Source organism: Mustelus asterias, chromosome 24 (assembly GCF_964213995.1).
Source record: "Mustelus asterias chromosome 24, sMusAst1.hap1.1, whole genome shotgun sequence".
Classification (NCBI taxonomy): domain Eukaryota; kingdom Metazoa; phylum Chordata; class Chondrichthyes; order Carcharhiniformes; family Triakidae; genus Mustelus; species Mustelus asterias.
The window spans coordinates 51,135,579-51,161,513 of NC_135824.1; the positions used below are offsets into that span (position 1 = coordinate 51,135,579).

At 47.5% G+C, this 25,935-nt stretch overlaps 1 protein-coding gene across 2 annotated transcripts in view; it reads right to left on the minus strand.

Moving 5' to 3' along the window:
• LOC144511379 (mitogen-activated protein kinase kinase kinase kinase 5-like) overlaps positions 1-25,935 on the minus strand; it is a 143,027-nt gene that overhangs the window by 25,996 nt on the left and 91,096 nt on the right. The window contains exons 10-18 of one of the 2 annotated variants that reach the window (XM_078241679.1): positions 24,210-24,272; positions 20,768-20,849; positions 17,206-17,334; positions 15,053-15,131; positions 12,472-12,527; positions 9,957-10,021; positions 8,771-8,815; positions 4,513-4,561; positions 2,040-2,241 (exon numbers count right to left, since the gene is read on the minus strand). In XM_078241679.1, coding sequence (XP_078097805.1) covers positions 2,040-2,241; positions 4,513-4,561; positions 8,771-8,815; positions 9,957-10,021; positions 12,472-12,527; positions 15,053-15,131; positions 17,206-17,334; positions 20,768-20,849; positions 24,210-24,272 — 770 coding nt within the window. The remainder of the gene's footprint in view (positions 1-2,039; positions 2,242-4,512; positions 4,562-8,770; positions 8,816-9,956; positions 10,022-12,471; positions 12,528-15,052; positions 15,132-17,205; positions 17,335-20,767; positions 20,850-24,209; positions 24,273-25,935) is intronic. The other variant, XM_078241680.1, reaches the window with a different exon arrangement.

The window sequence follows — 25,935 nt, forward strand, 5'->3', positions numbered from 1 at the left end:
ACTTTCATGACCACCTAACTCGCACATCCAAAGATGTGCGGGTTAGGTGGACTGGCCATATAAATTGTTCATTCGTGTCAGGGGGGGTTTGCAGGATAAATATATGGACTTACAGGCATAGGGCCTGGGTGGGGTCATTGTCGGTGCAGACTCGATGGGCCGAATGGCCTCCTTCTGCACTGTAGGGATTCTATGATGATACTATGACTTGATTATTAGCGGCCCCCAGTTCTGGAATTCCCTCACCTTTTCCTCTTCTACACCCTGTTATCTCCTTTAAGACTTCCTTAAAACTGACCTCTTTGACCAAGTATTTAATCATTTTACCTACCATCCTTTGGTGCCAATTTAATTCTCCCACTTCCACTCAGACCTCCCTGTTCTTGGTTTCCTACACTGTTCCAATGAAACCCAATGGACTTTATCAACCTTCCAGACTCACCATTAAATTCAACAACTTTCTGATAGTGTTCCTGCTTTTCCCACTCACACTTTCTCTGGCTGCATCTTGATCCATTACACGGGGCAGTACGGTGGCACAGTGGTTAGCACTGCTGCCTCACAGCACCAGGGACCCGCGTTTGATTCCCGGCCTCGGGTGACTGTCTATGTGAAGGTTTGCACGTTTTCCCCGTGTCTGCGTGGATTTCCTCCGGATGCTCCGGTTTCCTCCCACTGTCCAAAGATGTGCGGGTTAGGTTGATTGGCCATGCTAAATTGCCCCTTAGTGTCAGGGGGATTAGCAGGATAAATGTGTGGGGTCAGAACATAAGAAATAGGAGCAGGAGTAGGCCACCTGGTCCCTCAAGCCTGCTCCGCCATTCAATAAGATCATGGCTGATCTGATAGCGGGTTCAGTTCCACTTACCTGCCCGCTCCCCATAACCCTCAATTCCCTTATTGACTAAAACCCTATCTATCTGTGACTTAAACACATTTAATGAGGTAGCCTCTACCGCTTCATTGGGCAGAGAATTCCAAAGATTCACTACCCTCTGGGAGAAGAAGTTCCTCCTCAACTCTGTTCTAAATTGACTCCCCCGTATTTTGAGGCTGTGCCCTCTAGTTCTTGTTTCCATTGTAAGTGGAAACAATCTTGATGTTTCGACCCTGTCTAGCCCCTTCATTATCTTATATGTCTCTATAAGATCTTCCCATAACCTTCTAAACTCCAAAGAATACTGGCCCAGTCTGCTCAATCTCTCCTCATAAGCCAACCCCCTCATCTCCGGAATCAACCTGGTGAACCTTCTCTGCACCCCTTCCAAAGCCAATACATCCTTTCTTAAATAAGGGGACCAAAACTGTACACAGTACTCTAGGTGCGGCCTCACCAGTACCTTATACAGTTGCAGCATGACCTCCCTGCTTCTATACTCCATCCCCCTCGCGATAAAGGCCAACATTCCATTTGCCTTCTTGACCACCTGCAAACTGTGTTTTTGTGATTCATGCACAAGGACTCCCAGGTCCCTCTGCACAGTAGCATGTTGTAATTTTTCACCGTTTAAATAAGTCCCGTTTCCTATTATTCCTTCCAAAGTGGATAACCTCACACTGGTTACGGTAATAGGGCTTGAGTGGAATTGTGGTTGGTGCAGACTCGATGGGCCGAATGGCCTCCTTCTGCACTGTAGGGATTCTATGAAATTACCATCTCCTCTTTCCTTGCATCATCATCCTTTTATTTTTTGATATTTCTCCCGTCTTCCATTCTATCACAGACCGTCTCTCTTGTTCTTCCCAAGCTGCTGCCCCCTTCAATTCCCTGACTCTGTTATTGCTTAAAGCCTCTCCCGTCTCTAACTTTTTCCCGTACGGATGAAAGTTCATCAATCTGAAACGTTAACTCGGCTTCTCCCTCCACAGTTGCTGCCTGACCTGCTGAGCATTTCCGGTCTTTTTCCCTTCTTATTTGTAATGTCTCTTTGTGCGGCTCGGGATCAATCCTTCCTGAATTGACAGTCCTGTGGAGAGCCTTGGGTTGTTTTCCCCATGTTAAATTAATACAGCTTATTGATGTGAATTCTTTGGCGTACCTGAGCCGCTGATGTTGATGGCGGAATGCACTGGGCTCCTGGACATCCCGGGTGCGGGTTGTTTGGGGGCTTTAGCTGCCGATGGACCGCTGGAGCACCGGACCAGTGTGGACGGCAAGTACTGGCAGCGCGGACGCTGGTCCACCGTCTTCATCTTCTCCTCCTCGGGAATGCTGTCCTCGGAGCTGCTCCGGAACTTTGGCTGTGGGCAGCAGAAAGAAGGAAATGTTTCAACTCACCGGGGGGGTTAGGTCTGGATAAAAACCTTGCTATCCCATCAGGAGGAGAGTCAGCTGGGTAAAGACCATAGGGCAGATCGGACATGGACTAACCAGCTAAATAAGTCCCCTTCAAACCACTGGAATTCATTTTCGCAAGTTGGCCCATGGGTAGGTAATGTCTTTCTTTTAATTCATTCATGGGATGTGGGCATCGCTGGTTGGTGAAGCATTTATTGCCCATCCCTGAGGCCAGTCAACCATTGGGTCTGGAGTCACATGTAGGCCAGACCAGGTAAGGACGGCAGATTTCCTTCCCTAAAGGACATTAGCGAGCCAGATGAGTTTTTACGACAATCGATAATGGTTTCATGGTCATCATCAGACTTTTGATTCCAGATTTTCTTTTTTAATTGAATTTGAATTTCGCCATCTGCTATGGTGGGATTTGAACCCGATTCCCCAGAGCTTCACCCTGGATCTCTGGATTACTCGTCCAACGACAATACCACTACGCCACTGCCTCCCACTTGTATTGTATTCTCATCGTAGAGTCAGAAAGTCATGGGTTTAAGTCTCCCTCCAGAGACTTGAGCACATAATCTAAGCTGACATTCTCAGTGTAACACTCAAGGGTGTAGCACTGACAGAGATGCTATTTTTCAGATGAGATGTTAAACCCTCTGAGTTGGGTGCAAATGAGCGTCTTTCAGGAGAGGAGCTGGGGCACTCTCTCTGGTGTCCCGTTCAATATTTATCCCTGAACCAAATCACAGATAGTCCGGCCATTTATCCCATCGCTGTTCGCGCCGACTGGCTGCCACGCTTCCTACATTAAAACAGCGACAACGTTTTAAATCGGCTGTAAAGCTTTTTTTTTTGAAGTCCTGGGGTTATGAAAAATGCTCTATAAATGCGAGCCTTTTCTATAAAATCATACAATCGGCCCATCAAGTCTTCACTGACAACAATCCCACCCAGGCCCTACCCCTATGGGTAAATTACTGCGGATGCTGGAATCTGAAGCCAAAAGAGAAAAATGCTGGAAAACCTCAGCAGGTCTGGCAGCATCTGTAAGGAGAGAAAAGAGCTGATGTTTCCAGTCCAGATGACCCTTTGTCAAAGCTGACCGCCAGCGAAACGCCAGCTCTTTTCTCTCCTTACGGATGCTGAGATTTTCCAGCATTTTCTCTTTTGCTCTCTTTGGGTTCCTATCCCTATGGGGGCATTGTACTGGGCCATGGGGCTGTGCAGTGACCATGATCTCCCTGTAGAGAGTATGGCTTTGTAAAATGATGAAGCTGTGCTCTGATTATGTTGGTGAGAGGCTGTTTCTGTTTCTCGGTGTCTTGAATGGATGGTTGCACACTGGACTCTCACTGTTGAGCTGGGGGAAGACAGTCCAGTTCTGTAAACGTCTCCATGGGTGCAAAATGGTCCAGAAAAGGGCCCGAAATGTTCCTGATATGTGGCGAGGCGACACCTCACAATCAGAATACCAACCAAAGAAATGGAATGAAAACCCAGTGGCAATCATTCCTAACAGTTACACTGAACTATGAATATTGCTGGAGGAGTCCAGAACAAAGGGCAATAACCTTAAAATTAGGCCATTTTAGGGGTGATGACAGGAAGTACTTATTTTCTTCACACAAAGAACTGTGGAAACCTTCTTCCCAAAAACATTGTTGAGGCTGAGGGGCCAACTAACAATTTCAAAACCGAGCTCAGTAGACATTGTTGGGTTAAGGGTTACGGAACAAAGTGGGGTGGATGGAGTTGAGGTACAGATCAGACATGAATGGCAGAACAGGCGCAATGGGCTGAATGGCCTCCTCCTGTTACTATGTCCTCTCTGTTCAACATTCCGACTGCTGTTTGTGTGTTTGGGATATTCTCTGCCTCAGGCCTCAATGGAAACAGCACTTTACCTATATCTCTTGGCATGGCAGCCCATGAGGCCTGAATTGGTAGGCCTAATCTCCCATCTTCATCCTGATAGCCTGAACGTGGTTAGATATTGGCTGTTTCACCAGTGAATAAATGGGGAGTCTAGAATATTTATGGAATCTCCACACAGTCCAGAATCTTCTAATAGCCAAACCTCAAAGGCAATTTATTTTGTGACACCATACATTGGAGTTTTCAATTAATTTTCATCTGAAAAGCTCAGATCCGGACTTCTTTCCCAGCCTCTCCCTTGCTCCTTCCATCCTGCTCCCCAGGGGATTCGGAGGGTAGAAAGTGCAACTCACCTTGGGAGGTAATGGTGGGGGAATGTCACCACGCAGGGTCTCTGTCAGTCTGCAACAGATCAGAGAGTAAGATTAAACTCAAACGCACACATCGGGCACTGCAGCTTTGACCTAGTGATGGGGTCTCATAAAGGCCTGGGCATCAGTCACGTCCGCAGGAGCAGCCTGAGGGACTTCAGCCTGTTTTGATGCAAGACTGTTCCAGATTACTCCTGAACCCCGGGCAGAGGGGGGAGGGGGAGGGGTCAGGTTAGGATGGCGGGGTTAAATGGAGGTTCTGCCGGGCACAGTCTTGCGAAATCAATTTTTGCTGGACTGCCAGAGGTTGTGCTTGCCATCCAATTAAAGAAGACAGAAGGAAAAAAAACAGAAGAACTTGGAAATGACTGGCACTGGCCAAACTGGTCTTGTGTATCTGAACCTGGTACTCCAGTAATACTGGCACCAGTGGTACTGGTTTTTAACAAGTTTAAATTGTTCTTTCCCGGGGTGGCACAGTGGTTAGCACTGCTGCCTCACAGCACCAGAGACCCGGGTTCAATTCTGGCCTTGGATGACTGTCTGTGTGGAGTTTACAAGTTCTCCCCGTGTCTATGTGAGTTTCCTCCGGGTGCTCCGGTTTCCTCCCACAGTCCGAAAGACGTGCAGGTTAGGTTGATTGGCCGTGCTTAAAAAAGGTGGCACAATGGTTAGCACTGCTGCCTCACAGTGCCAGGGACCCGGGTTTGATTCCCAGCTAGGGTGACTGCCTGTCTGGAGTCTGCACCTTCTACCCGTGTGTGCGTGGGTTTCCTCCGGATGCTCTGGTTTCTTCCCACAGTCCAGAGGACATGCTGGTTAGGTGCATTGGCCGTGCTAAATTCTCTCTCAGTGTACCCGAACAGGCGCCGGAGTGTGGCGACTGGGGGATTTTCACAGTAACTTCATTGCGGTGTTAATGTAAGCCAACTTGTGACACTAATAAACATAAATTTTAAACTTTGAGTACTGAAATAGCAAGATAAGACAGGTGAATGCGCGGATGGAAAGATGATACAGGATGGAGGGTTTTTGACTCTTGGGACATTGGGACTGGCTCTGGGGGAGATTGAACCTGTACAGGCCGGATGGGATGCACTTACAGAGCAGGGACGGAGTTCCTTGCTGCTGTTATTAGGGAGATTTTAAACTAACTTGGGAATCAGTTCAAAAAAGGGTATAAGGATAAGCCCAGCAATTACAGGCCAGTCAGTTTAACTTTGGTGATTGGGAAGTTTCTAGAAACACTATTTTGGGATGAAGTTAATAGTCACATGGACAAATGTGGGTTAATTAAAGAAAACCAGTGTGCATTTCTTTAGGGAAAAGCATGTTTAAACTTGCTGGAGGCTTTGAAGAGGTGACAGAGAAAGTTGATGAGGGCAATGCTGTTGATGTGGTTTACATGGACTTCCAAGAGGCGTTCGATACAGTGCCACACAACAGACCCGTGAGCAAAGTTATAGCTCATGGGATAAAATGGACGGTAACAACATGGATATGAAATCAGTTGAGTTGCAGGAAACAGAGAGTTAATGGATGTTTTTTCGGGCTGGAGGAGGGTTTGTAATGGAGTTCCCCAAGGGTCAGTGCTGGGACCCTTGCTTTCCTTGTATAAAATGACCAATGCGGCACGGTAGCACAGTGGTTAGCACTGCTGCTTCACAGCTCCAGGGTCCCGGGTTCGATTCCCGGCTCGGGTCACTGTCTGTGTGGAGTTTGCACATTCTCCTTGTGTCTGCGTGGGTTTCCTCCGGGTGCTCCGGTTTCCTCCCACAGTCCAAAGATGTGCGGGTTAGGTTGATTGGCCAGGTTAAAAATTGCCCCTTAGAGTCCTGAGATACGTAGGTTAGCGGGATTAGTGGGTAAATATGTGGGGGTAGGGCCTGGGTGGGATTGTGGTCGGTGCAGACTCGATGGGCCGAATGGCCTCCTTCTGCACTGTAGGGTTTCTATATCTATTTCTATATCTAAAACATTGGTGTTCAGGGCAGTTTCAAAGTTTGCAAATGATACAAAACTCAGAAGCATTGTGAACTGTGTAGGGATAGCGTAGAACTTCAAAAAGACATGGACAAGTTGGTGGAATGGGTGGACATGTAATACAGAGATGGAGACACAGTATAAAATAGGGGGTACAACTCTGAAGGAGGCGCAGGAGCGGGGGGACCTCAGTGTACATGCGCATTTTGATTTGATTTATTATTGTCACATGTCTTAGTATACAGTGAAAAGTATTGTTTCTTGTGCGCTATTCAAAGCATACTGCTCATAGAGAAGGAAAGGAGAGAGTGCAGAATGTCGTGTTACAGTCATAGCTAGGGTGTAGAGAAAGATCAACTTAATGAAAAGAGTTAGGGTAAAGTTTTAGAAGCATAGAACGAAGAGTGTGGCTAATGAAGCTTACAGCATCCTGGGCTTCATTAACAGGATGTGGAGATACCGGCGTTGGACTGGGGAAAACACAGTAAGAAGTCTGACAACACCAGGTTAAAGTCCAACAGGTTTATTTGGTAGCAAAAGCCACTAGCTAACAGGGGCATAGAGTACAAGAGCAAGGGGGTTATGTTAAACTTGTATAAGACACTAGTTCAGTGTCAGCTGGAGTATTGCATCCAGCTCTGGCCGCCGCACTTTAGACAGGATGTGAAGGCATTCGAGAGGGTGCAGAAAATATTCATGAGTATTCACAAGGTTCCTGGGATAAGGAACTTGGAGAAGTTAGGATTGCTTTCCACAGAGAAAAGAAGACTGAGAGCAGATTTGAGAGAGGCATTCAAAATCATGAGGGGTCTGGACAGAGTAGATAAGGAGAAACTTTTCCCACTCGTGAAAATGAGAGGGCACAGATTTAAAGTAATTTGTAAAAGAAGCAATAAGGAAAGCTGTCTCGCAGCGAGTGGTTAGGGTCAGGAATGTACTGTCTGAGAGAGTGTGGTGGAGACAGATTCAATTGAAGCATTCAAAAGGGAATTAGACTGTGTCAGGGTCACAGGGAGAATTCAGCAGAATGGAACAAGGTGAGTTGCTCATTCAGAGAGCTGGTACGGACATTATGGGCCAAATGGCCTCCTTCTGTGCGGTAACAGTTCTGTAAGGGAGAGAAAGAGTGTCTCCATCTTGAAACACCTCCTCAGCGTCTTTAAAATATTTGGAAATAAAAATGATTGAACTAACATTGGGGAGGTGATGACGTACAATCGCAGCAGTGGCCGGCCAGGTAAACAAGGGGAGTGGGGTGTTGGCCTCAAAGGCAAGTTGGCTACTGGAAGGCCACCTCAAGGTATCTTCCCTTCTCCTCAGGCTGCGGTGGGGCCAGTTAGCCTCTTGATTATTGGCCTTCATTGTCTTTTTAATTAACTTAACAAGCTACCTGCTGCTTTGGGTGGGTAGCCATTGCACGTCCATTCCATTCGTTTGAAAATGGCTCAGTGGGGGTTGGGAAGGCACAGGCAAATCGGCCGGCAATGCAAAATTATTCGTCCATCTGTCTCAGCCTATACCCTCAATCAGACTCTACAAATCCTGCCCCGGAGGCAGGAAGAGAGTGAGAGAGAGAAAGAGAGAGAGTCCAGAGAGAAACAGATCGAGAGACACACACTGAGAGAGGTTCATATAGATAGTTACTGTGGGGGTGGGTGGGTGGCGGGTTGATAAACTCAAACTGAGGGAAGTGGTGTGTGCGTGTGTGTGTGCGCGTGTGAGCCTCCTGCCATCAGCATCACAGACATTTAGCCTTGTCCTCATGGGGTTGACCATTCTCAGGCCTGAACTTGGTCAGGAAGTGAGGTGATCAGATCGAGCCGGATGGTGGGAAATCCCACGAGCAATTGAAGCAAAATAAGCATGTGACAATTACAATAATCATCATACCAAGTGGGGAAAATGTTGGATACTCAAGGTCAGCCAGCAAGACCACTAACCACTGCCCTCTTTTCCCACACCAGTAACAGAGCAGCAGGCAGAGAGAGAGAGAGAGAGAGATACAGATCCTCAACCTGGGGAATGTCCATTGTTCAGAATGGAGAGACAGAGCCTGCTTAGGGGCTGTCGGTGATATCTCCTGTTGGTGCTGGGTAGCCTCGGTTGAGGCTGATACACCCGAGACATTCCTAGCTGAGACAGCTACACCCAGGGAGATCATTTGGTTTGCCTCATTTAAATGGGGAAGATGATCAGTTAGTGACCAGCTCCCTCCTCCGCCATGAACATCAGACTCTACACAAGAACCATCACCTACACAGCAACGTCATCGTAATCATCATCTGAATCCGATGTCTTCCCCCTGCAGACAGACAGAGTGAGTTTCAGCTTTTATTTGCTTATTCCTGTTACATATGATTCACCCTCCCCAGTCTATGATCCTCAGTGCCCTCCCCAATATCAGCAACAGAGACATATAAACACACACGCATGCAAAGAACACACACATGTAATATGCACACATGTTTGAAACATGTACAGACACTTTTTATTCATCGGATGTGGGCATTGCTGGCTCGGCCAGCATTTAATGCCCATCCCTAGGCTCGCTAGGCCATTGCAGAGGGCATTTATGAGTTAACCACATTGCTGTGGCTCTGGAGTTATATGTAGGCCAGACTGGGTAAGGACGGCAGATTTCCTTCCCTAAAGGGACATTAGTGAACCAGATGGGTTTTTCCGACAATCAACAATGGTTTTGTGGCCATCAGTAGATTCTTAATTCCAGATTTTTATTGAGTTCACCATCTGCTACGATAGGATTCGAACCCGGGTCCCCAGTCTACCAGTGCATTACCCTGGTTCTCTGGATTATTCGTCCTGTGATAATACCACTATAAGAAGTCTCATAACACCAGGTTAAAGTCCAACAGGTTTATTTGGTAGCAAACGCCACTAGCTTTTGGAGCGCTGCCCCTTCATCAGGTGAGTGGGAGTTCTGCTCACAAACAGGGCATATAAAGACACAAACTCAATTTACCTGTTTCTGAACAGATCTTCCACCCACCTGACGAAGGGGCAGCGCTCCGAAAGCTAGTGGTGTTTGCTACCAAATAAACCTGTTGGACTTTAACCTGGTGTTGTGAGACTTCTTACTGTGTTTACCCCAGTCCAATGCCGGCATCTCCACATCATAATACCACTATGCCATTGCCTACATGTCTGCACATGTAAACACATGTGAACATAGACACAGAACTACACACAGATGAGCATGTGCGTATCAGTAAATACACATGTAAACATGCACACAATCATGCACACACAAGTAAACATGCAAACATATGTTAACAGATTGGCAAACATGCACAAGCACCTACACATGCTTATGCGCATACAGACTTACATGCATGTCTTCACACAGACACACATTAACATACGCATGCTTGCACACATTGTCATTTCTTTGAATGCCAGACAGCCCCTGAAGGTGACCATCTCACCCGTCCGTCCTTCCAGAGATGGACGCATTCAGCAAGGAACCTGAATTCTGCTCTGCAGACTGAACCTGGATGAAGGGAATAAATTCAAAATAAATAAAATCATAAACTGATATTTCAATACTCTGTGTCTGTGACCCGCAGAGTCTCCCTCAGTTACTAATGGAAGGAGACTTGAACCACTATTCATGATCGGATCACTGCGATGACTTAAGGCAGCCAATCGCTTGCAAGTTAGACACAACAAGAAAGAAGTTCAAGAGATGAGGCCATCACAGACTGTGTAGGATCAAAGAGAGTGAGACTGAATTGGCTGCAGTCAAATTGGGCTGTGGGTCAGGCAGGGTTAGGCTGGATTGTGTTGCGTCAGGGTAGGGTCAGAGTGGACTGGGATCACACAGGGTCAGAGTGGACTGTGTGGGGTCACGCAGGGTCAGAGTGGACTGTGTGGAGTCACGCAGGGTCAGAGTGGACTGTGTGAGGTCACGCAGGGTCAGAGTGGACTGTGTGAGGTCACGCAGGATCAGAGTGGACTGTGTGGGGTCACGCAGGGTCAGAGTGGACTGTGTGGGGTCACGCAGGGTCAGAGTGGACTGTGTGGGATCACGCAGGGTCAGAGTGGACTGTGTGGGATCACGCAGGGTCAGAGTGGACTGTGTGGGATCACTCAGGGTCAGAGTGGACTGTGTGGGTCAGGCAGGGTCAGACAGGACCGTGTGGGGTCAGGCAGGGTCAGACAGGACCGTATGGGGTCAGGCAGGTCAGACAGGACTGTGTGGGGTCAGGCAGGGCCAGACAGGACTGTAGGGGGTCAGGCAGGGTCAGATAGGACTGTGTGGGGTCACACAAGGCCAGACTGGACTGTATAGGCTCACACAAGGTCACATTGGACTGTGGAGTCAGGAAGGGTCAGAGTGGACTGTGTGGGGTCACACAGGGTCAGGTGGACTGTGTGGGGTCACGCAGGGTCAGTATGGACTGTGTGGGGTCACGCAGGGTCAGTATGGACTGTGTGGGGTCACGCAGGGTCAGATGGACTGTGTGGGGTCACGCAGAGTCAGATGGACTGTGTGGGGTCACGCAGGGTCAGACAGGACTATGTGAGGTCACACAGGGTCAGACTGGATTGTGGGGACTCAGACAGGGCTAGTCTGGATAGTGTGGGGTCAGAGATGGTGAGACGGGTCAAGTTAGCAAGGCACAAGACCTCTTTTGGAATAGATCTAAAGCGACACTGCTCAAAACCCCAGTGACTACCCCTGTCAGGAGGACATTCTACCCCCTCCTCCACCCTGGTCTAGATCTGTACAGGAGACATAACCCCTATCCAAACAATTCACACTCGAATATAAACCTGTCAGTCATGGCTCATTGAATAATACTTTTGCCTCCGTGTCAGAAGATTGTGGAATCAAGTCCTGATCCAGGACCCCGAACACAAAATTCGAGCTGACATTCAGTACTGAAGGAGTGCCGCGTTATCGGAGATGCTGTCTTTCAGAAGAGATGTCCTCCCAAGCGGAGGTGAACAATCACACAGCATGATTTTGAAGTAGATCAGGGGAGTACTCCCCATTGCCCTGGGGCAATATTTGTCCCTCAATCAATCGTCATGATCATACTTGATGTTTGTGGGACCATCTATATTGACTATTGTGCTTTCCTCATTGAAACCATTCAGGAATCCCTCATTGGCTACGAGGCACTTTGGGAGCGCCTGAGGATGTTCAAGGCACAGGTTTGTTCTTCCTGTGTCTTTCTCATTGCGCAATTCATAGTGACTGTGCCTATTGCTGTCTGCACCACTCAGAACGTCATAGGATTTCTGCTGACTGACTCCATGTTATAGAGTCACAGAGGTTTACAGCAAGGAAACAAGCCCTACGGCCCAACTTGTCCATGCTACCCAGTTTTTACCATTAAGCTAGTCCCAATTGCCCGTATTTGACCCATATCCCGCGACACCAATCTTACCCATGTAACTGTCTGATGCACAATCAATTACGACACGAAGACTCCAGTGAGTGAGGGAAACTAATAGGCTTTTATTCACAGAGAACAGGAGCACACCCTTGCAGCTGACCTGGTCTAGACTGAGGCGAGGAGGAGGGACCATCACCTTTATACCCCACTCTGGGTGGAAAGGGAGGAGTCTCAGGTGGAAAGGGAGGAGTCTCGGGCCAGGTGCAGCATGGGTGTGTCCAGGCATATACATGTAGTAACAGTGGTTCACCACACTGTCTAAATGCTTTTTAAAAGACAAAATTGTACCCGCTTCTACTACTACCTCTGACAGCTCGATGCAGACACTCACCACCCTCTGTGTGAAAAAATTGCCCCTCTGGACACTTTTGTATCTCTCCCCTCTCACCTTAAACCTATGCCCTCTAGTTTTAGACTCCCCTACCATTGGAAAAAGATGTTGACTACTCCCTTATCTATGCCCCTCATTACTTTATTGACCTCTATGAGATCACCCTTAAGTTGTGTTGACCGAGTTAAGTCCGTGAAGCCTCACCTTATTCTGCCAGGATTCTTCCCTCTGTATGGCTTGTTCAAACCGAATCTTGTGAACTGCAAAAACATTGTCAGGTTGTCAGAAGCCATCAAATCTTTAAGGGCCATTCACCCTTCTTTGAGCTGATGTTCTTCACCGAATCTGCCAAGCTCTACAGTAGCTGCTGCCACAGAAACTTGGTCCAAGTTTGGGACATCAGAAGAAACTTCCAACAAATGCAAAAACTACAACCTGCCTCCAGTGTGTACTTGGTGGGGGGGGGGGGGGGGGGGGGTGGGGTGGAGAAACTAACTCCCCCACCCACCTGTCTGGTTATAAGTTCCCTTTCAACATGTGAAATAATTTTTTTCTATTTGTTTTTGAGATGTGGACAGCATTTGTTGCCCACCTCTAGCTGACCTTGAGTTGAGCTTGCTAGCTCCTCCAGCGGGCATTTAAGAGTCAACCACATTGCAGTGTGTCCGGAGTCACATGTAGGCCAGACCGGGTAAGGACGGCAGATTTCCTTCCCTGAAGGGCATTAGTGAACCAGATGGGCTTTTACAACAATACAGTAGTTTCACCATTATTATTAAAGAGGTTAGCATTCTATCCCTGATTTATTCATTCATTGGATTTAAACTCTCCCAGTTGCCCTCTCAGGCAGACCATTTCTGACCATAATTTATTGAGTTAAAAAAAAACTTCTAGTTTCTTTGCCGATGATTTTAAACCCTCTGGTTCCTGACCTTTCTGTGGGCGTAAAGGGTTTCTTCTCATTTACTTGATCAGAAGATAAAACATCTCAAATGTTTCACATCAGATGAAGCAATCTAGAATCTCAACTTTCACAACCACATTTTGGACCTGGATTTTTTTTCTTGCTAACCTGCCACAAATCGGGGGAGGAAAGTGGTGGTGGTGTGGAGGTGTGGGGGGTGGCATGGAGGGGGGGGAAGGTCTCTGGAGCTCAGCACAGCCTCCCCACCCTGACACGGCATGGTGGCACAGTAGTTAGCACTGCTGCCTCACAGCGCCAGGGGACCCGGGTATGATTCCCGGCTTGGGTCACTGTCTGTGTGAAGTGTGCACATTCTCCCCGTGTCTGCGTGGGTTTCCTCCAGGTGCTCCGGTTTCCTCCCACAGTCCGAAAGACGTGCTGGTTAGGGTGCGTCGGCCATGCAAAATTCTCCCTCAGTGTACCCGAACAGAGTGTGGCGACTAAGGGATTTTCACTGTAACTTCATTGCAGTGTTAATGTAAGCCTACTTGTGACACTATTAAATAAATTTTAAACATCGATTTCCCCTGCCCTCACACCCCTGAAAATGGCCACTTCTATCCCACCACCACGTGAAAATCATGGCAGGGAAACAGGCTGAGCAAGCCATTCCATTTGCCAGCCTTGGTTCACTGCCCCCTAGGGATAGCCAAGAGATGAATGGAGATTCCTGGGGCAGCAATGGAAGAGCACTGGCCCTTTCTGGAGCAGAGTGCCCCTTATTGGGTTCCACTTCTTCCCTTGGGGCCTTGTGTTTTTTAGAACTGCATACAGGCCAGGAATGTCCTTGAGGCCTCTCCAGTGGGAGGAATCAAACGTGGAGCTCTCACGATGAAAAATCCAATTAGGAAACATAGAAATACAAAGAATGTAGAGCACAGGAACAGGCCATTCGGCCCAACAGGTCCATGCCTCTGTTTATGCTCCACACCAACCTCCTCCCACACCTTCTTCATCTCCTAATCCTTTCTCCCAATGGATTTATCTATCTTCCCCTTAAATACATCAGTGCTGTTTTTTTACCCCAGCTAGTACCTTTGGTTGTGATTTTCACATTCTCATTATTCTGAGTAGAGAGATTTCTCCTGAACTTCCTATCGGATTTATTGGTGACTATCATATTTATAAATGCCTGCCTAGTTTTGGACTCCCTCATAAGTTTGTTGGTTTATTTATTGGTGTCACAGGTAGGCTTACATTAACACTGCAATGAAGTTACTGTGAAAAATCCCCGAGTCGCCACACTCCGGTGCCTGTTCGGGTACACTGAGGGAGAATTTAGCACGGCCAATGCACCCCTAACCAGCACGTCTTTCGGACTGTGGGAGGAAACCGGAGGAAACCCACACAGAGACGGGGAGAACATGCAAATTCCGCACAGACAGTGACCTAAGCCGCCAATCGATCCCTAACCCCGGCGCTGTGAAGCAGCAGTGCTAACCACTGTGCCACCGTGCCGCCCGTTGTAGAAGCACGTTCTCTATAAATATCTTATCAAGTCCCTTCATTATTTCAGGACTCTGCATCAGCGTACCACCCCCTCAGTCTTCTCTTTTCTAGAAAGGAGAACCTCAGCCAGTTCACTCTTCCTGGGTGATAGGAATAACCTCTCCATTCTGGATTCATCCTTGTAAATCAGGTTCAGGATGAAAGGCGGAATCCTCGCCTCAATATTCCTAAGGTGGGAAGAGGAAATTCCAGGCTTCGAAGTTCAAGAACAAAAGCTATTGCACACCTGTACAATCCATTGAGGGATTTTTTTTTCCCCCCCGAACTAAACTGCTCGTCAGCGCTGACATTATGGTGAATCTGCAGACTTACGCTTTATTTCCGAGTTTGTTCTCTCTGCTTGTGAGTGCCGGTTGGTCGAGTGGATCCTACGTGGGACGGCAGGAGGAGGCTGTCGGGAAGAAACAGTATCTCATTGCTGAGTCACATCCTCATTCCGGTTAGATACAGAGTAAAGTTCCCCCGACGCTGCCCAATTCACTGAATGTGGAATCCCCACAGTGCAGAAGGAGGCCATTCAGCCCATGAAGCGTTCAGTGACCACAATCCCACCCAGGTTCTATCATCCTCATTCTGGTTAGATACCGACTTAAGTTCCCTCTACGCTGCCCAATTGACTGAATGATAGAATCCCTACAGTGCAGAAGGAGGCCATTCGGCCCATTGAACATTCACCGACCACAATCCCACCCAGGTTCTATCCCCGTAACCCCACATGTTTACCCTGCCACTCCCCCTGACATTAAGGAGCAATTTAAAGTTAATGTTTATCTATTAGGCACAAGTAAGGCTTACATTAACACTGCAATGAAGTTACTGTGAAATTCCCCTAGTTGCCACACTCCGGCACCTGTTCGGATCAATGCACCTAACCAGCACGTCTTTCAGAATGTGGGAGGAAACCCACACGGACACGGGGAGAACATGCAAACTCCGCGCAGACAGTGACCCGAGGCCGGAATTGAACCCAGGTCCCTGGCGCTGTGAGGCAGCAGTGTGCTATCTATGTCACTGTGCCGCCCACATGGCACGGTCAATCCAGCTAACTTGCACATCTTTGGACTGTTGGAGGAAACTGGAGCACCCGGAGGAAACCCACGCAGACACGGGGAGAATGTGCAAACTCCACACCGACACGGCTGGAATTGAACCAGGGTCCCTGGCGCTGTGAGGCAGCAGAGCTAACCACTGTGCCACCAACATCGTAAGAGTTTTAACAACACCAGGTTAAAGTCCAACAGGTTTATTTGCTCCCAAATAAACCTGTTGGACTTTAACCTGGTGTTGTTAAAACTCTTACTGTGTTCACCTCAGTCCAACGCCGGCATCTCCACATCATGACCATCAACATCTCCCAGGACTGATGTTCTTCAATTCTTGCAGTACACAAAGCACTGCATTTGCTGCTCTGTTACTAACAATGCAGGTCCCAGGGCTGAAAACATGAACTGGACTTGAGTAAAGGCTCCGCTGGGGGAGCTGTCAGAGAATGAGAACAACAACAGCTTTGGCACGGATTGTACAGCTGGAAGACTGTAGATAAGTTCACAATAAATGGCGTTTACACACTAAACTGGCAGTGAGGGAGCTTTCTGGACTGTGCAGGATGGGGAAAGAGACATGAATAGATTTCTATTGTCTGTGTACTGCATTGGGGAGGTTGACCTCTCCCAATTCCAGGAGGGGGAAGGGCTGCACTTGTCCCAACCCAAGGAGGAAGGAGGCCTGAACTTCCCCCAATTCCAGGAGGAGGGAGATTCCTGCATTTTCCCCATTCCCATCAGGAATGAGACTTGCACTTCCCTAATCCCAGGAGGAGGGAGAGCTGCGCTTCCCACTATCCCAGTAGGAGGGAGACCTAAACCTCCCCCAATCCCAGTAGGATGGAGAGCTGCACTTCCACCAATCCCAGTAGGACGGTGGGCTGCACTTGCCCCAATCCCAGTAGGAGGGAGGCCTGAACTTTCCCCAATTCCAGTACGACACAGGGCTGCACTTCCCTCAATTCCAGTCGAAGGGAGGCCTAAGCGTCCCCCAATTCCAGTAGAAGGGAGGGCTGCATTTCCACCAATCCCAGTAGGAGGGAGGGGTGCACTTGTCCCAATCCCAGGAGGAAGGAGATTCCTGCATTTCCCCCATTCCCATCAGGACTGAGATCTGCACCTCCTCCAATCCCAGTGGACTGAGGCCCAACTACCTCCAATCACAGTAGGAGTGAGATGTCTGCATTTAAACAATCTCAGTAGGACTACCTTAATCCAAGTAGAAAGGAAGCTGCACTTTCCCCAATCCGAGTAGGAGTGAAACCTGAACAGCCCCTAAACCCAGTAGTAGGAACAGGCCTACACTTTCCCCAGTGCCAGTAGGGAGTAGATACCTGCATGTCTTTTGTGACCCCAGTAACAAGAGGAGACCAAGCCCCAGTAGGAATGGGAGCAATAAGGGGATGCAGCACAGGTACTCACAGTGTAACGTACCTCTAGGTCATCTTCATCCACCTCCTGAATGCTGGAATGTTTCTCTGGATTCCGGAGCTTATCGATTAGTTCATGAACCAGGACCCGGCTAAGGCCAGACTGTGCCACAAACTGGTGCTAAACGAGAGCAAGTGAAACGGGAGCAAGGGGCGGAAGAAAGGGAAGGAAATAGAGAAGGGGAGAAAGGTAAATAAAAGAAAAAGTTGAAAGAGGGAAAAAGGGAGAGCAGGAGAGCATGAGAGACAAAGGAAGAGATGGTGGGTAGGAAAGAAAGATACTCAGCTTAAAAATGTCAACATTTATACAGTCATTTAGCACAAAGCCCATTCAGCCCATCGTGCCTGTGCCAGCCCTTTGAACTGAATTCACCGCCTTGCTCTTTCCTCATAGCCCTGATTTTTTAAACCTTAAAATTCCCTTTTGAAAGTTTATTACACTATCGAATCTGCTTCCACTGTCCTTTCTACCTGTGCATTCCCAATTATAACAACTTACTGTGTACAAAATGAAATTCTCCTCATCTCCCCCGCTGCTTGTTTTGTGAATTATTTTAAACCCGTGTCCCCGGATTTAGAACATAGAACAGTACAGCACAGGAAAGGCCCTTCAGCCCACGATGTTGTGCCGAACATGACACCAAATTAAACTAACCCCTTCTGCCTGCCCTTGGTCCATATCCTTCTATTCCTCGCATAGTCATGTGCTTATCTAAAAGCCCCTTAAACAGCCCTATCGTATCTGCCACCACCCCCACTCATGATAGTGTGTTCCAGACACCTACCATTCTGTGTAAAAAACTTGCCCCTCACATTTCCTTTGAACTTTCTCCCTCTCACCTTAAGTGTGTGCCCCCGAGTATTGGACATTTCAACTCTGGGAAAAGGATTCTGACTGTCAACCCCATCTATAATTTTATACACTTCTATCAGGTCTCCCCTCAGTCTCCGCCGCTCCAGAGAAAACAACCCTAGTTTGTCCAGCCTCTCCTTATAGCTCATACTCTCTAACCCAGGCAGCATCCTCTTCTGCACCCTCTCCAAAGCCTTCACATCCTTCCTGTAATGTGGTGACCAGAATTGAACGCAATAGTCTTAGTGCGGCCTAACCAAAGTTTTATAAAGCTGCAACATGTCATCCTGACTCTTGTATTCAATGCCCCGACCAATAAAGGCAAGCATGCCATATACCTTCTTTACCACCCTATCTACTTGTGTGGCCACTTTCAGGGAGCTGTGGGTTTGAACCCCAGGATCCCTCTGTGCAGCAATGCTGCACAGGGTCCTGCCATTAACTGTATACTTACCTTTAACATTTGGTCTCCCAAAGTGCAGCACCTCACACTTGCCTGGATTAAACTCCATCTGTCATTTGTCTTCCCATATCTGCATATGATCTATATCGCGCTGTATCCTTTGACAACCTTCTACACTAGCCACAGCTCCACCTATCTTTGTGGCGTCTGCAAAGTTACTAACCCACCCATCTACTTTTTCATCCTAATCATTTATATATATCACAAACAGCCGAGGTTCCAGTACGGATCCCTGTGGAACACCACTAGTCAAGGACCTGCAGCCAGAAAAACACCCTTCCACCATCACGCTCTGACTTCTATGGGCAAGCCAATTTTGAATCCAAGTGGCCAAGTCACCATGGATCCCATGCATCTTAATCTTCCGGTCCTTCCGCGAGTGGAAACAGTTTCTTCTTATTTTTAGCAAAACCCTTCATAATTTTGTATGCCTCTAAGTCTTCCCTCAACACTTGTTCTAATGAGAGAAATCCTACTCTTCTTGTCTGTTCGCATGACTGAAGTACGTCATCCCTGTAGTCATTTGAGTACATTTTCTTAATATGTTATCAGTTTTCCAGACTCTTTGGAAGGCTGTAGTTTGTAGTATTTTGCGCCATTGTTCCTGGCTGGATTGGAGCTGATTCTGTAAACTACCCCATCAGTCGAGCCCAGAGATCACGCTACAATAAGCGACTTGGATTGAGCTGTCCTCCACTCACTGCTGGAAAAATCACCCAGCTTTTATCTGGGGACATTGCTGTACTTTCAGCCATGAGCTCTGTTTGCTGTAGTTTGAGGGATTCTTTAAGTTTAAAGTTTTAAAATTTATTTATTAGTGTAATAAGTAGGCTTACATTAACGCTGCAATGAAGTTACTGTGAAAATATCCGAGTTGCTACACTCCAGCGCCTGCTCGGGTACACTGAGGGAGAATTTAGCATGGCCAGTGCAGCTAACCAGCACGTCTTTCGTGCTGATCCAGAAGGAACTCTTCCAGTGTAGACAATAAGAATATAACAAAACTTACTCCGACTTATAAATCAAAGAAAGTGCAGAAAAGATTTACTAGGATGCTACCAGGACTTGATGGTTTGAGTTATAAGGAGAGGCTGGATAGACTGGGACTTTTTTTCTCTGGAGCGTAGGGGGCTTAGGGGTGATCTTTTAGAGGTCTATAAAATAATGAGGGACATGGATCAGCTAGATAGTCAATATATTTTCCCCAATGGTAGGGGAGTCTAAAACTAGAGGTCATAGGCTTAAGATGAGAGGGGAGAGATACAAAAGGGTCCAGAGGGGCAATTTTTTCACACAGAGGGTGGCGAGTGTCTGGAACAAGCTGCCAGAGGTAGTAGTAGAGGCGGGTACAATTTTGTCTTTTAAAAAACATTTAGACTGTTATATGGGTAAGATGGGTATAGAGGGATATGGGCCAAACGCGGGCAATTGGGACTAGCTTGGCGATAAAAACTGGGCGGCATGGACAAGTTGGGCCGAAGTTTCCATGCTGTAAACCTCTATGAATCTAAAAAAAAGAAAAGGTTTAATAAAGAAAGTTCATTACTCCAAACTTGAGGCCTCACCCTGGGCCATTCCAAGCAATACAACAATTCCCAACAAGTTCTAATTTATACTGAGTCAGCTGATCGTCACATCATTCTGTCATTGGTTACGTGTTTTACTGGGTCAGCTGACCCTTACAACTTGTTACCATCGGTCACATTACAGCAGATCCAATGTTATCACCGGTTACATTCTAACATTCCGGACTGTGGGAGGAAACCGGAGCACCCGGAGGGAACACACGCAGACACGGGGAGAACGTGCAAACAGTGACCCAAGCTGGGAATCGAACCCGGGTCCCTGGCGCTGTGAGGCAGCAGTGCTAACCACTGTGCCGCCCTATTAAACAGACTCTGTAGACTGTTAGACATAGTTAAGCAGCCAAAGTTCTTCCCTGTTTATCACACTGAGCGAATAAAGGGCCTAAAGTTTTAATAGAGGGTTTTCTGCGCTGCAGTGGATCCTGGGATAGTTCTGTCTCCATTGTATTCTCGCACCATGACAGCAAAAGAGCAAGGATGAGATTTAGCTTCAAGGTGAAAGGATCAGATCATGATCTGCGGGCTGCAAGGTGAGAGGCCACCAGCAGTCACCAACTGTGAACGTGCAGATCTGTCAGCACGTGATCACAGGTTAATGTTCCAACTCAACCCAGACTTTAGATCTAGATGCTGGATCTGCGCTTGTACTTACTGTTAGCATCTTGCTGGCAGCTGGTCTCTTCTTCGGATTCTTTGTTAACGTCAGCTTGGCAAAGTTGTGGAATGCTGAGCTCCTGAGCGGGAAGAGGGAAAAGGTCAGGCCTTCTGTCTCCCATAACTAAAGGTCAATGCCTCCCCACCCCACCAACACCCCAAACCCAGGAGGTTAACTCCTTTGCTTCTCTCATGCGAGTTCACACGAACTGGCCATTTGGCCCAACTGGCCGATAATCCAGTGTTGATGCTCCACATGAGTTTCCATCTGTCCACCTTCACCTAACCCTGTCAACATATCCTCTATACTTTCTCCCTTGTGTACCTTAGCACCTCCTTGAAGGCATCTATATTATTCACCTCAACAATTCCTTATGCCACATTCCCACCACTCTGAGTAAAGAAGTTTCTCCTGAATTCTCTGTTGGATTTTTTTAGTCTTGCATTTACAATGCTTAGTTTGTTCTGTCCCATTACATCTTATCGAAATGTACTTTATCATAACCTGTAATTTAAAAAAATTCTATTAACTCATTCAGAAATTCTAGTCGTACAATCACATGCTATCTCATTCTACTGGATTCCTCCTGTTATCAGACCGTAAGATATCGGAGCAGAATTAGGCCATTCAGCCCATCGAGCCTGTTCCACCATTCAAACATTACTGATATGATTCTCATTCCCATTCTCCTGCCTTCTCCCCGTAAGCCTTGATCCCCTTATTGATCAAGAACCTATCTATCTCTGCCTTAAAGACACTCAATGTCCTGGCCACTACAGCCTTCTGAGACAAAGATTTCCACAGATTCACCATCCTCTGGCTGAAGAAATTCCTTCTCATCTCAGTTTTAAAGGAGCGTCCCTTCACTCTGAGGTTGTGCCCTCGAATTCTAGTCTCTCCCACTGGTGGAAACATCCTCTCCACGTCCACTCTATCCGGGCTTTTCAGTATTCTGTAAGTTTCGATTAGATCCCCCCTCATCCTTCTAAACTGCATTGAGTATAGACCCAAACTCCTCAACCGCTCCTCCTATGAGAAACCCTTCATTCCTGGGATTATTCTTGTGAACCTGCTCTGGACCTCCTCCAAGGCCAACACATCTTCCTCTCCACTCAGTCAAGTCCAAAGGGCGCAGATTGGAGTATATCTGGTGCATATTCACATCAGATATGGCTTTAACACATCAAGCAACACCAGGCCTCATTCTACCCCTTGCTAAAGCCAGCCAGTAGAGTGGGATCATTCTGGAATGCAAAGTTAACATCCAGCTTCTTTTCTCCACTACCAATCATATCCTTAAATCACATCTCCCCTGCGCCCTCCTCACTTACTCCAACCCCCTGCCCCCCAATAAAATGTCAATTCATGAGCTTCAAGACTGAAACCATCTGTTCAACTATGTCTGCCATGTCCCTTCTGTCTTCTGTCCCTTTCCCTTGTGTTAATCATCTTGTGACCCATCTCCTGCTGCCTGGATCCCATTCCCACTAAACTGCTGACCAACCAACTTCCTCCCAGGCTTGCCATGCTTCAATGGCTGGCTTCTTTGGTACGTTGTCTTTCAAAGCACACATCATTCCTATCCTTGCGAACCACTGCCCCATATCCAACCTCCCTTTCCTCTCCAAAGGCCTTGAGCTAGTGGTCACTTCCCAAATGACCACCTTTCTTACAATTCCCCATTTGAATTTCTCTGATCAGCTTGCTACCCTGATTACAACGCTGAAACAGTCCTATTCAAAGTTTGAGTTCCTCTACTTTGCAACAATATCCATCATGTCCACCCATTGTCGTCTTTCACCCACTGCTTAAAAACTCATCTCCCCTCCAAGTGGTGACGTTTTAGCTCAACCTACAAGGTCAAGCTACAAATTTAAAGTTCTGTACAAATTGTCCATCACTGACCCTACTTAAAATTTTAATTTTGCATTCAAGTGTTCAAATCACCCTTCTCATAGAAACTAGAAGCAGGAGTAGGCCATTCGGCCCTTTGAGCCTGCTCCGCCATTCATTTTGATCATGGCTGATCATCAAATTCAATATCCTGATCCCCCTCTTCCCCCGCATCCCTTTCGCCCCAAGAGCGATATCTAATTTCTTCTCGAAAGCACACAGCGTTTTGGCCTCAACTACTTTCTGTGGGAGTGAATTCCACACATTCACCACCCTCTGGGTGAAGAAATTTCTCCTCACCTCAGTCCTAAAACCCTTATCCTCAAACTATGACTCCTAGTTGTGTACTCTCCCACCATCGGGAACATTCTTTCTGAATCCACTCTGTCTCTTAGCTCTAAAACCTCTGCCCTCGCTGTAGCTCTCAGAGATACCTCTGTTCATCCAATTCTAGCTTCTTACTCATCCCCAATTTTCTTCAGCCCACTATTGCGGCAGTGCCTTTCACTGCCTAGGCCCTTAGCTCTGGAATTCCTTCTCTGAACCTCACTTCCTCTAACTTCCTCTCCTTGAATCTTAGAATCCTGCAGTGCAGAAGGAGGCCATTCAGCCCATCGAGTCTGCACCAACCACAATCCCACCCAGGACCCTATCCCCATAAACCCCATACATTTACCCTAGCTAGTCCCCTTGACAATAAAGGGCAATTTATCATGGCCAATCCACCTAACCCACACATCTTTGGACTGTGGGAGGAAACCGGAGCACCCGGAGGAAACCCATGCAGACACGGGGAAAACATGCAAACTCCACTCAGACAGTGACCCAAGCCGGGAATCAAAACCGGGTCCCTGGTGCTGTGAGGCAGCAGTGCTAACCTTGCCTCCTTCATTTAAGACACTGGGCGGCATGGTGACACAGTGGTTGGGCAGCACAGTGGTTGGGTGGTACGGTGGCACAGCGGTTAGCACTGCTGCCTTACAGCGCCAGGGACCCGGGTTCGATTCCCAGCTTGGGTCGCTGTCTGTGTGGAGTTTGCACATTCTCCCTATGTCTGCGTGGGTTTCTTCTGGGTGCTCCGGTTTCCTCCCACATGCCAAAGATGTGCAGATTAGGTGGATTGGCCATGCTAACGTGCCCCTTAGTGTCAGGGGGACTGGCCAGGGTAAGTGCATGGGGTTGGGGGGACAGAGCCTGGGTGGGATTGTGGTCGGTGCAGACTTGATGGGCCGAATGGCCTCCTGCACTGTAGGGATTCCATGATTCTTTGAAGACGTTTCTTAAAATCTAGCTGAACTAAAAGGGGTTCATTATTCACTCGGAGGTCACTCTCTGATTACTTTGTGCACAAGACTGAACTTTGTACACACGGCGTGTGTGCTTGCCAATTTGTTTAGAGCTCAAATAAGCTGTATTGAGGAAGAGCATAAATCGTAACAGAGAGAAAGCTGGGAACCGTGAACAAGATACAAAAAAATTAACGAATAAATTTTTCAGTTGCTGAATGTGAAAATATTCTGGTTTAAAGATCCAAAGTTGAACTCACCATTTTCCTTTATCCTTTAACTTGGGCGGCTGGTAACCACTTTTGGACATTAGAAAGAGCACCCTGGATAAAACAGAGAACATTAGTCCCTAATGTCCCCCGAGAAAGAGAGAGCAGCAAGGAAATAAAAATAGAGGCACAGAGACAGACAAGGAGATACGGAGAGGGGGAGAGACAGATGGACAGAGGAAAAGACGGGCAAAGGTGGAGGGCCCAGCGGCGATAGAGACAGACAAAGAGAAGGAAATAGAAAATGATGGAGAGACAGACAGACAGGGAAACAGATGACTTGCCCACACCTAACAGCATGGTGATCAAATCTCTTGTGTGGTGTGTGTTGGTGTGCCGTGTGTGCGTACACATGTGTGTGTGTGTGTGTATTACCTTTGTGCGGCTTGCTTGCTCCCTGTGTGCTACATTTTGGATTGCTGGATGGCTATACACCTGCGCAGCTTAAGGGTCAATATTGATGTCCATGTGGCACCGGGTTTCACATTCTCACCACTCTCAGGTTAAAGTACCATCCCCTGAATTTCTTATTGGATTGATTATGACCCCTTCGTTTTAGACTCCCCTACAAGTAAAAAGATCTTTGTCTCATAGTTTTAAAGATCTCCAAACCAGGTCACCCCGCCTCCTGCCCTGAGATTTTTCTAGAACATAGAACAGTACAGCACAGAACAGGCCCTTCGGCCCACGATGTTGTGCCGAGCTTTATCTGAAACCAAGATCAAGCTATCCCACTCCCTATCATCCTGGTGTGCTCCATGTGCCTATCCAATAACCGCTTAAATGTTCCTAAAGTGTCTGACTCCACGATCACTGCAGGCAGTCCATTCCACACCCCAACCACTCTCTGCGTAAAGAACCTACCTCTGATATCCTTCCTATATCTCCCACCACGAACCCTATAGTTATGCCCCCTTGTAATAGCTCCATCCACCCGAGAAAATAGTCTTTGAACGTTCACTCTATCTATCCCCGTCATCATTTTATAAACCTCTATTAAGTCTCCCCTCAGCCTCCTCCGCTCCAGAGAGAACAGCCCTAGCTCCCTCGACCTTTCCTCATAAGACCTACCCTCCAAACCAGGCAGCATCCTGGTAAATCTCCTCTGCACTCTTTCCAGCGCTTCCACATCCTTCTTATAGTGAGGTGACCAGAACTGCACACAATATTCCAAATGTGGTCTCACCAAGGTCCTGTACAGTTGCAGCATAACCCCACGGCTCTTAAACTCCAACCCCCTGTTAATAAAAGGTAACACACTATAGGCCTTCTTCACAGCTCTATCCACTTGAGTGGCAACCTTTAGAGATCTGTGGATATGGACCCCAAGATCTCTCTGTTCCTCCACAGTCTTCAGAACCCTACCTTTGACCCTGTAATCCACATTTAAATTAGTCCTACCAAAATGAATCACCTCACATTTATCAGGGTTAAACTCCATTTGCCATTTTTCAGCCCAGCTTTGCATCCTATCTATGTCTCTTTGCAGCCTACAACAGCCCTCCACCTCATCCACTACTCCACCAATCTTGGTGTCATCAGCAAATTTACTGATCCACCCTTCAGCCCCCTCCTCTAAGTCATTAATAAAAATCACAAAGAGCAGAGGACCAAGCACTGATCCCTGTGGCACTCCGCTAGCAACCTGCCTCCAGTCTGAAAATTTTCCATCCACCACCCTCTGTCTTCGATCAGACAGCCAGTTACCTATCCAATC